Raw genomic sequence first — 12,115 nt, 5'->3', positions numbered from 1 at the left:
AGGTCACAAAGAATTTTTCCTGTTTTACTCTAGAAATTTTATAGTTTTAGCTTGTGTGTTAAAGTCTATGATATATTCTGAGCTGATTTTTTTGTATGGGCCCAGTGCAGCAGCACACTTCTGTAATCCCAGCTATTTAGGAGACTGAGGCCAAAAGGATCACAAGTTCAAGGCCAGCCATGGTAACTTAGAACTTGACTCAAAATAAAAAATAAGCTAGAGATATAGCTCAGAGATAGAGCACCTCCAGTTTTAATCTCCAGTACCATATACACCCCCCCACACACACACACAAAAGCATGTTTTTGGTTAGGGTCAAGGGTCATTTTCCACATAGATAGCCAATATTTAGAATAGCATTTATTGAAAACATTATCCTTTCCTCATTGAGTTACGTTGGCGCTGTAGTCCGAACCAGCTGACTATATATTATGTCTACTTTTGGACTTTTTATTATGTTCTAGTGATATAAGTTTTATCCTTTTACGGTCACTTTCCTGGTCATGTTTTAAAACTGCTGTAGGCACACAGCAATCCATTGTTGTTGAAGGCTCTCAAGACATTATATGCTAAAGCCCTCAGGCACAATTCATCCCCTGGCCCTATCCCTGGGAACCCAGAACTCCAGCTTACCATCCTGTGCTCCTCTTTTCTCACAGAAAACAAAGAGATCATGAAAATAATTTCAAAAATTAGTTGGGAAGAAGAGAAAAGGGAGAAAATAAAGATGTGATATCTTTTTTGCCAGAGTTCTGGTTACTCATGTTAAACTTGGATCAATCAAGAAGATTGAAGGGATATGACTCCAGGCTTAAAGGGAAAAAACTGGGACTCTAACAAATAAAGGAGAAATGCCCATTTTATAATGTAGAAACATAGCAATGGATATTGAGTTACAACATTTTTTCTTTCTTTTTCTTCTTTTTTTGCAAAGCACTGATTTGTTTCAAATTTGTCAGGAACAAAATTACAAGAAAAGCAATTTTGCTCTCAGTAAAATATCTGGTATTCCAGAAAAATCAAAAGGTTAATCTTTAGTTCAGGTCTCCAGAAATTACTATGATATTTAACACTAATATCTAGTTGATTGCTTTGTCTATTGGCAAAGGTAGTAATCTCTAATGAAACCAGATATTTAAAAGTGTGAACAAGTATGTTCATGGTTTTTAAAATCATATTTTCAAAAAAAAGTCCCTGCAAATTTTATTTTGCAGTACAGGGAGTTGATCCTGGGACCTCACAAATAATAGGCAAGCCTTCTATCACTGAGCTACATTCCAGCCCAAATTAAAATTCTGAGACAGTGTCTTACTCAATTGCTCAGGCTGGCCTTGAACTTGCAACTCTCCTGCCTCAACCTCCCCAGTCCTTGGGATAATAGGCATGCAGCACTGCCTACAGCAGACCCTGCATTTTTTTTTTATCTATCAGATGTTTAGCAATTGTTCATACCAAACAGATTATTTGTGGTTTTGCCAAAAAACAGACAGCATATTAGGCTTGTTCTACCTTAGATACTTTTCTACTTCTATTTGTGCATCATTCAACACTGTAAGACTCACAGAAAATCAAGGTCAAATGAGGAAACTCCACAAATGTTTTTTATCTGGCTTCACTGTTTGACCACTAACTGGCAAACACCATAAGAAAAACTGAGCAGGAGATAAATGATAGGGTAAAAGTACATTTTTGAACATGGGCCCAGGGCCTCATAAAAGAAGCAGGCCTAAGATTTATAAGAAATGATGTGGGAATGAATTCAACGTGCTGGAAAAAAAAATCATAGTTTTTCCACTTGACTAGAAAAACTCCATGCTTTAAAACTTTTGGGTAGTAACTTTTTCTCCTGCCTTTGCACTCTACTTAATAAGTTCACTCTACAATCCCACCTATTGCTATTTTAGGAAAGAACAGGTAACTAAAAAACCTTTTAGCTGGGGTTGTGACACAGTGGTGGAGAGTTCGCCTAGCATGTGTGAAGCACTGGTTCGATTCTCAGCACCTCTGATAAATAAATTAATTAATTAAAGGTCCATCGACAACTAAAAAATATTTAACAAAACTTTTAGATGCATAGATCACAAATTACTTATTAGCTATATAAAATAATTTTTGCACAAATGGAGGTTTAAATGAGGTAGAACAAATAAATGTCCACAAGCTGGTTAATTTTAGGATGGCTTTTTACTGATGAGAAAAATTCCCTGAACTAAAAGTTAATTAATACTTTTATTAACCTCTTCACTTCTCTTCCTTTAAGAGGTTCTTGAAAGTGTTATTAATATAACAGAATATAACAGCATAATTAAAAAAAAACACATGACAATATTTAAAAAAAAAAAAAACGAATTCAAGAATGTCAAATAGATGACTTGGGAAGAAAGTAAAAGCCAAAAGGAACTTCACCTCCGTTTTCCCGGGACAAGAGGATAAATGACTGGGAAGTCACTAGGGGAAGTAGGTGCTTCATGGATCCAAGAGGTCAGTCTTCAGGCACAGAATGGGAAAGAATGCCGGAGAGCAAAGGGGAACTTTAAAGACTGTCAGCGTGGGATTTCTGACCCCCTCCCCCCACAAAGGACAGAGCTACAAAAGGTGAAAAAGAAGGAGGAAACGGAATCTTTGTTGCTTTTCTTGAGGTTTAGGAGCTTTCAGAGCCAAAAGTTGTCCTATTTAGTTCAGGTGTTTGTCACTCTATCTGGAGCTGAAACTCGGGTACAAAAGTGGACGAGGAGCTGCCCTGGTGCCGAGCGCGGAGCAGGGCAGAGGCGGGCAAAAGCCCCACCACAGGCCCACGGTCCCTACCCCACCACTCCAGTTGTCTCATTTTACAGCAGGAAACAAGCACAGTGAAATGACCTCGGCTCTGTCACGGTACGGAGCCACGTCACGTCTCCGCACACTCACCACTTCCGGGTTTGCGACTAGACTGGGGCGAGCAGAGCTGGCGCGCGGAAAATTCCGCACAGAGGGCGGCGGTGGAGTGCGTAGAGGTACCGGGGCGGCGGCGCAGACCCTCTGCCCGGGCTGCTCCCCGCAGGGCCGCCAGGTGGCGCCCTCGAACCGCTGCTCGCGCCCGGGAGGGGCGGGCGGGCGGGGGGAGGATGCCAGTCGCCTTGGAAACCCAGGGCGCGCGGGCGGCTGCGGAGCTGGTGGGCAGGGTACGGGGGCTGGACCAGTTTTCTGGCTACAAGCCGGCGGCCCTTTCTCCGCACCTGCAAGTGTTAAGGGGATGTGGGGAGGCGGGTCCGGCTGGGCCCCTGATCTCCCAGTCTGGAGCTTGCTCTGTGCCGAAATGAGTCTGGGGTCGCGCGCTGGGGTTTCCTGCGATGGACACCAGTCCCCGGCCGTTGGGAGCTACTGGGGGGGGGGCGGGCGGGGGCGGGCAGTCCTCCGTGCCCCACCCCCACCCTGGCCTTCTCCCCTTCGGAGACCGAGAGGAAAGCGGGTCTTCCGCGAACTAACCACAGCTGACCTCCCTCTCTTTCCGCCTTGTAGTAGAATCCCTGCTCATTGATGCGTGGCTCATTTGCGCTCCTAGATCTGCTCCTGGAGGGCAGGGTCTGACTTAAGGTTTGTAACCTTCAGGGTGCCTCACACAGTCCCTCGCACACAGTCGATGCTCACTTCACTCACACAGTCCTCCTTAGGCGGGTAAGTGCGGTTCCAGTTGCGTGCTGATTGGAAAGTATTACGTGGAAATTTCCAGAAATAAAATGCTGTCCGTTTTAAATAACTTTTACTACAATATGTAGTTATGATTTTAGTATTAGTTGTTAACTGTAAACTAAACTTTATTGTAGTTTTGTATGTATAGGAAAAAACATAGTATATGAAGGTTTGGTACCAGCCCCAGTTTTCAGACATCCACTGGGGGTCTTGGAACAACATATCCCCCACCAGTTGAGGGTGGGGGGCTACTGTAATGCTTTCCATTTGTATGGACTTCATAATTTGATTCCCAAAGCAGTTAAGTCTTATAACCCTGACAGGAACGATGGAGGAAGAAACTGAGGGTCAGAGAGGTTCAGAAATGTCTGAGGTTATAAAACACAATGGAGAAAATAGACTGTTTCTCTTAGTGCTTTGCTTACTGAATTCCCATTGTAGTGAGTGCTTTTTGTTGTTGTTGGTTTTTTTCATTTATTTATTTATTTTTTTGCTTCTTTTTTTTTATTGGTTGTTCACAACATTACAAAGCTCTTGACATATATTTCATACATTAGATTGAAGTGGGTTATGAACCCCCAATTTTACGAAATAGTGAGTGCTTTTTGAATGAGGATCTCACACATCCCTGCAATCCTCGACTCCACAATGCACCTCGCAATGTAGGTACTCCCTATGTGCTCAGTTTGTTGTTGATGATCATTCATCCCCCACACTCTCAATCTGCAGATTGGCTTTGATTCTTTACCTGGATGCTATAATAGATGTCCTTCAAAAGAGACTACTTGGTTTCTTTCTTTAATGAATTTCTTAGATTTATATAGTACATTTTTTGGTTTCCTCACTCCTCTATTCCCCATAATTCTCTGATGGGGGGGAGGGGCGGGGGTTGAAGAAATGGCTAGAGATGAGAAAAGATGCCACATCTAAAACCAAAAAGAAGGACTAAACTATGGAACCAACCTAGGTGCCCTTCAACAGATGAATGGCTAAAGAAAGTGTGATATATACGATGGAATATTAGTCAGCCTTAAAGAAAAATGAAGTTATGGCATTTGCCAGTAAATGGATTGAACTGGAGAATATTATGCTAAGCAAAATAAGCCAATTCCAAAGAACCAAAGGCAGAATATTTTCTCTGATGTGTGGATGCTAATTCACAATAAAGGGAATGCAGAGAATAGAGGTACTTTGGACTAGACAGAGGGGAATGAAGGGAGGAAAGGGGGTATAGAGGTAGGAATGATAGTAGAATGAATCCGACATTATTACCCTATGTGCATATATGATTACAAGACCTGTGAAACTCTACATCATATACAACCAGAAGAATGAAAAGTTATATTCTATTTATGTAGGATGTGTCAAAATGCATTGTATTGTCATATGTAACTAATTAGAATAAATTTTTTAAAAAGAAAAGATGGATAGGGAGAAGAGAGTCAGCAAAATATTCATTTTTGCTAAAGTAATAATCAGTGTCTGTGCTCATATATTTCCTGACATGCATCTACAAGACCTGGTGGTAGTAGGTCCTGTTTATATTCACTACTGCTTTTGAAGAAAGAGAGATACTTTTTGTTCTTCTCCACCATCAGAATATATAATGTTTCCATTATCCTCTCAGTACTTTTTTTTCTTATTTATGTTTCATTTTTGGCATTTTTCAAACTGAAGGACAGAAGGAGTTGGAAAAAATGTAGTTCTGATTACTAGATAAGTTAATATAATATACTGCATTTCAAACTATTTGTTACTAGCAGTTCTGAATTAGAAGAGAGACCAATTCTTATATTTTCTTTTTTATTAATACGGATGAGTTATACAGATTAATGTGTTTCACTGTGACAGTTCTATACGTGCATTTGTCATGTATTGATCATGTCTACCCTCCCTCTACCCTGTCTCCATCCACATAATGTCAAAACATTACCTTTTGTTATTGTTGTTAAGTTTCATGAGTGCCTTATATATTCTGGATATTAATCTATGTCAGATGAATGAATTGCTGGCAAAGTTTTTCTCCCCTTCTGCAGGCTGTCTCTTCACTCGGTTCATCGTTTCCTTTGCTATGTAGAAGCTTTTTAATTTGATACAATCCCATTTGTCAGGAAATTGTTGTCTGTGCCAACATCTTGAAGTGTTTCCCTATGTTTTCTCCTGATAGTTTCAAATTTTCAAGTCTTATATTATTTGACCCATTTTGAGTTGATTTTTATACATAGTGAGAGATAGGGGTCTAGTCTTCACCTTCTACCTATGGATATCCTGTTTTCCCAGCACTGCTTGTTGAAGAGTCTGTCATTTCTCCAGTGTATGTTGTGGCATTTTGTTGAGACCAGTTAGCTAAAGATGTGTGTATTTATTCATGGGTCCTCTATTCTGTTCCATTGGTCTACATGTCTATTTTTATGTTAATGCCGTGGCATTTTGGTACTGTGGATCTGTAGTATGTGTTAAGATCAGGTATTGTGATGCCTCCAGCATTGCTCTTTTTGCTCAGTATTGCGTTGGCTATTAGGCATCTTTTGTGCTCCCATATGAATGTTAGGATTTGTTTTTCTAGTTCTAGTTCTAGTTTTAAAGAATCCAATATAATTTAGGAACGTCAGTTCAAAACTGTGCCAGTGACTATAGGATTTGCATTGGTAAAGAAAATACATGCTAATGTAATGTGTGTCTTCAATCATCCAAAGTAATTGCTGAAAATGTCATTCATTTAATACCTGATTTTGAATATTTGGGATTAACATCATTTCTCCAAGGTGGGTGAATTTTAACACCAACTATTTGGGGCTCTATACAAATAATCTATGTGTATGGAGAGCTGAAATTCTTAAAAAATAACCCTTAAGTGATATTACTTTTTAAAGTGTTTAAATAATTTTTAAACATGTGCTAGAAGACCATTTCTAATTGTATTAATAATGCATTCTGATGAGCCAAAATAAACCTTTTCTCCAAGTTAAAACTTGTTTCTGGTATAAGTGAAAATTTGAGTTTAAAAGCAGTTTTACTTATCAAATTTGGGTAGATACATTATTATTATTAACAAATAAGGCCATTGGAGAAGAAAATTAGTATGCATTATGTGCAAGTCAAGTCATTTAAATCAAATGTTTATTGAACATCTGGTTTGTGTCCATGAGATATGCTGGCCTATGTGCTAAGATCTATATTTGTTTTTGTTTTTTTTTTTTATATAAATGGATTTTTATTTTATTTATTTATTTTTTAAAGATAGAGTGAGAGAGGAGAGAGAGAGAGAGAGAGAGAATTTTTTAATATTTATTTTTTAGTTATCGGCGGACACAACATCTTTGTTTGTATGTGGTGCTGAGGATCGAACCCGGGCCACACGCATGCCAGGCAAGCGCGCTACCGCTTGAGCCACATCCCCAGCCCTAAGATCTATATTTGAATACCCCAAATAAGAGTTTGTTGAAGTAGTATTGTTCAGCATTAAATTATATTTTGTTGAAGATGAGTGCCATGAATGTTTATGTTTTTTTTGTTTGTTTGTTTTGATACTGGGGATTGAACCCAGTGGCGCTTAACCATTGAGCCATATCCCCAGCCCTCATGAATGTTTTTGAATATGTATTTCCTTGCAATTAACACTATGCCAAGTTCTATGTCTTTTTAGTTACATTTCTCTTTAACAAGGTTTATAGAAGTATTATGTTATTATCACTACTACTACTATTATCAGACTTACATAAATTTGTAGCTAGTTAATGGCTGAACCAGGCCTAGACTTTAAGACACCCATATGGAGATCTTTTAAATACCTCATATTCTCATCCCCTGATGAAATCTTATTCAGAACTGTTGTCATTATTAATACTATTAGGTAAATATCTTTAATCTACATTTATTTAAAACATTATTCACCAAACAGCAGGCTCCATTTCATATGTCCAGAATGTTATTAGGGAAGAACCGTCATCTCTGCCAAGATCAACAAATTTGTGAAAGGAGGCATTCAGAGGCTTCTGGATATTTATGACTCTGTACATACTTATAAAAAGAGTCATTAAGAGCCTTCTAAATATGGAGGCAAGCCCCCGAGACTACAGGATGGGATGCATTCTTGTCTATGAGTAAATGTTCAAGAATTATATATTGGCCAAATTCTATTGTTATATTGTGTCCATATGTGAAAATGTCACAACAAATCCCATTATTATGTACAACTATAATGTACCAATAAAAAATTTTAAAAGAAAGCATTATGGGCTAACAGTACATTTGAAGAGAATGATATATATCCATTTTTACTAAATAGACCTCTTTTCACTGAGAAGCTTTAGGGAATTTATTTTTTAACATTTTCTGAAATAATGATGTGGAGTAGACTCAGGAAAGCTGGAGGCCTGAGTCTTTCAAACCCAGGCTGCTCACCTGCCAGCCCCCCCCCCCCCCGCCCCACTCCATGGTGAGAATTACAGTGCCCAGAGTTGGGTGCAGGAAAAGCACAGGAGCACAAAACAGAAAGAGGTCATGATTTTGCTAAAGACTTTTGAAGTTGTTCATTATTTTGTTAAAGTGTGGCTACTTGTGTGCTTCTTCCTTCCCAACAGTCTGAGCAGGGATCTTACCTTTTCTGTACAGCCAAGGGCCAGGTAAAGTGCCATGCACAGAGCAGGCTCTGAATAGATGTTTGCACTTACTGACAAAAAGATTAGATTTCCGTTTGTCAGGAGTTATTCTAAGTGTAACCTTCCTAGAAGATAATAACATTTACTTTGTGAATATTTTTCTAGGATTCTCACCCCTTACTGTGATAAATCCTTTGGGCGGTTAGGAACTATAATTTTTTATGAAGGTCCCCATTGTTTTAAGACATTATCAAATACAAAAGTACATTTTGAGGTAGTGTCATTAACTCATTGCAAAAATGCAGTGGTCAAACAGGCAATCCAGTTGGCTTACTGATTTTCTTGGAAGTGTGTGGAACAATGACCCTTAATATAGCTTATGGATAAATCACTTGTGTTTTAGTGGACTGCATTTCACTCATATTTTATTAAAATCTCGCTGTGAGCTTCAGTTAGGTAACTAATTATACACAAGAGAGTTAAAAGCATATGGGCCAGGTAACTGAAGTAATTGAACAAGATGGTCATTTCTCCTCCAGCCCCAGATGGGTACCACAGGTAGAGACTACATCATTTGGTCTCTTCTATATGATTCAGAAAGATATTTAAATGTTGACCTTTGCTTTAAGTTTTAAATAAAATATTTTTTAATAAAACTAAACATTAAATAGTAAGTTCTTGTTTTAAAATGAACCTTTGTCGGCATGCTATCTTCTTGTGCATCAGTCAAGATAAAAATTTCAATTCTAAAATAGAAAATAGTATAAAAACACAACTCTGTATCTGGAATAAAAGAGAACAATTTTTCCTTAGCTGATAATTTGCTGTGAACTGTGCTCGTATAATGATGATACATTTTGGTATGGAGCTTATTGAATTATTCTTGATACTTCCACATCTGAGAAGACGTTGTTTTAATACATTAAATCTTTTTTGTATTAAATCTTTTTTTCTGTTACCTGTGTACTTTTCACTTGGAAAATATTGTAGTATATTTACATTCATGTATACACTTGGCTAGAAAAATCTCAGACACCAAGATAGCCTCACTAGAGGTCTGGGTACATGAGCAATGTGTCTATAGAAAAAATTGTGTTTTCATTTCAGCAAGTTTTTCCACAGTGAGTCTGAATGGCATTTGCAGATTGCCAATTGGTTGATTCAAATGAAAGGCTGACAATGGCAAACCTCATGAATTAGTCTTTCCACAAATCATTGTACTTGGCAGCAAGCAGACATCCTCTGATTTACAGTTATTTGGAATTCGAAGGATGATCTATAGCTGTTAACTGAAGAGAAAGACAAAAGGGCATAATCCTTATGAAGTTCTTTCTATTGGTGAAACACTATACCAGGTGCTTTAAATATTAGCCTATTTTAATCCTTACAGTAGCTCTTAGAATAAGATAGCTATCTCATTTTACAGATGATGAACCTGAAGTTCAAAAACATTAAGTAATTATTTCAAGGTCACAAGGATAATAGGAGGGGACCTAGGATTAAAATACTTCTGCCTGATTCATTTATCCATTCACTCTGGTATTCATTTGACAGGGATACGTTTGTGTGGTTAGTGGAGAAATACAGAAATGCACAATTATCACATCCTCCTCATGCTCATTAATTTACAGCCATTTAAACAAATAATTACAAAGGTCATGTGCTTTCTACCACACCAAACTACTGAACATTGATTGCAGTTTAGGTTCTTAATCTTATGAGAATAATAGAAATTAAAATATAAAAACCTGTTAAGGAAAGCTGTACTCTGTACTTTAGGATCTGAACCAAAACCATGATGTATACTTGCTTAATAAAAACACTAGTGAACATTGGGTCTTGATTTTTCTTTTTTAAAAAATATTATTCTTGCTGATTTTTATTAAAGTATAAAAGCAATTACTAGCTTATGAAAAGTTCTTTTTAGTGATACAACATTATTATTTGCATTTGTGAATATCTTAACCACATAAAACATACTTCAATGTATATTTTTACTTGCTCTTTCTAACAATCCTGGCCAAACCTAATTCTTTGGGATCCTAGTTTTAATTCTTCAGAATCCTAGTTTCTTGGTGCTCATAAAAAATTATGTTTTTTTAATTTTTAAAAAATTAATAGATATTTATTGAGCTGCTGCTATGTGCAGTGCACTCTGCCAAACACTTTGAAGAAATAAAATTATTTTTATAAATTCAGTTCTTTGCTCTTAAATGATTTAAAAAATTCAGCCTTTCGTAAATCATATGTAAGAGGCTGATCAATCTGCTGATAGGAGCAATAGATGTAGATAGCTAACAAATCTCTTAGAAAGTTTTGATCATACATGGTAGGTTGCTGTACTAGGCTACACATGGAACTCACCAGGCTCAAGAATCCAATTGATTCATGATTCAACATGTCTTGTGGTTGATGTGAGATCTGGGGACAAGGAACAGTTAGGATGGCAAAGCCAGTTTAAAATGAAGTCCCAGCAGTGCCTTATCTAGCATCAATACAAGTGGAGGAGGGAAGGGGGAATTTATTCATTTTTTGTATATCTCTTTGCTAAACAGATATGTACCTTAATAACTAACCAGAACAATGGAAAGCACAGGGAAAGCAAATAAAAAGGATATCCAAGATGTGCCACAAAGGGAAGCCAAACTGCCCCTCAGTGAAGCGCTTCTAGACTACCAGTAAGTTTGTATTTTGAAATCTAAGTGTTTCTTTATGTAAATATAATCATTGTTAAAATTTATGTAACTCCAGATGTAAATGATGCACTTAACAACTGCCAATAAAACAGAGATGGATTGAAGATTTAATTAAATGTTGTGCTATGCACACATTTTTAAAGTTTTTTTTTTAAAGAAAAACTTTGAATATAACATACTCCAAGTCATATCTATGAAATAGCATTCATGGATGTGGTTTTGGCTCCTTGCATTGAATAAGTGGTCACTCTCTGCTAGACATGCCACAGCTGGCTTACCTCTTAAAATACAACATGGGAGGGTTAGGGGATATTTATAGACCAAAAGGAGAGGACGTTTCCCTGTATTTAACTTTCAGTTTCTTAGACATTCCAACTTACATTATTCCTAAGTGACTACAAATCAAATCCAAGTGATTTAAAATTATTTAATAAAGAGGACATTTCATAATGTCTCACTACCAAGCATTGGAGATAAAACTAGAGGTGACGTATTTGTTTATGTTTTATTCCAACAAATAGGGAGAAATCCCTTGAGGGCTTGTGAACCTCACTTTTGTTAGGGAATTAATAAGTATCAGTCTTTTCTTAAATAAGACTGACATTCCTTTATTTATTTTCTCATTCACTGAGTACTTGAGTGTTTATCATGTGCAAAGCAGGTGCTTGGTGTTGGAGGACAATGAATAGGACCACTTGGTCCTGTTGACCTGATGAAGCATAGAAGACAAACATTTTACATAAATACATATATATATTGCTATAAGGAAGTACTGTGGAAGGAAAGTGTAGGGTGCTGCTCAATGTTGTAACTAAAGGACTCGACCTAGTCAGAGGGATTTAGAAAAGCTCATGTAAGGAAGCTAATCTCTGGAAAAGGAGAAAGCACCATGGAGACAATGCTTTTGGAAAGATACTATCGGGCAAAGACCTTACCACTGTCCAGGAACTGAGAGAATGGAGAGTGAGGGGGAGAGAGCCGGGGCAGACACCAGTGATTTAAGCAAGGAATACCAAGCAGACACAAGGAATTTAGAAATGGGAAGTCATTTTTGGAGGGGTATGAGGTTGAACATGGGAAACTTATGATATTCAGCTAGGTCTTTGTTTAAGAGAATTGTTTTTAACAATGATCAGGGAAAATTTTTAT

At 37.5% G+C, this 12,115-nt stretch overlaps 1 protein-coding gene across 1 annotated transcript in view; it reads left to right on the top strand.

Moving 5' to 3' along the window:
- The first annotated feature begins 2,937 nt into the window (after positions 1 to 2,937).
- Positions 2,938 to 12,115, top strand: part of CCDC83 (coiled-coil domain containing 83) — a 59,132-nt gene continuing 49,954 nt past the window's right edge. The window contains exons 1-3 of the mRNA XM_081281789.1: positions 2,938 to 3,152; positions 3,499 to 3,573; positions 10,826 to 10,948. Coding sequence (XP_081137915.1) covers positions 10,854 to 10,948 — 95 coding nt within the window. The 5' untranslated portion in view covers positions 2,938 to 3,152; positions 3,499 to 3,573; positions 10,826 to 10,853. The remainder of the gene's footprint in view (positions 3,153 to 3,498; positions 3,574 to 10,825; positions 10,949 to 12,115) is intronic.

The sequence above is a fragment of the Spermophilus citellus genome (genome assembly GCF_964194105.1).
Source record: "Spermophilus citellus genome assembly, chromosome: 2".
Classification (NCBI taxonomy): Eukaryota; Metazoa; Chordata; class Mammalia; order Rodentia; family Sciuridae; genus Spermophilus; species Spermophilus citellus.
The sequence above is the reverse complement of the archived record's forward strand: the minus strand, read 5'-3'. Positions and strand labels throughout refer to the sequence as shown.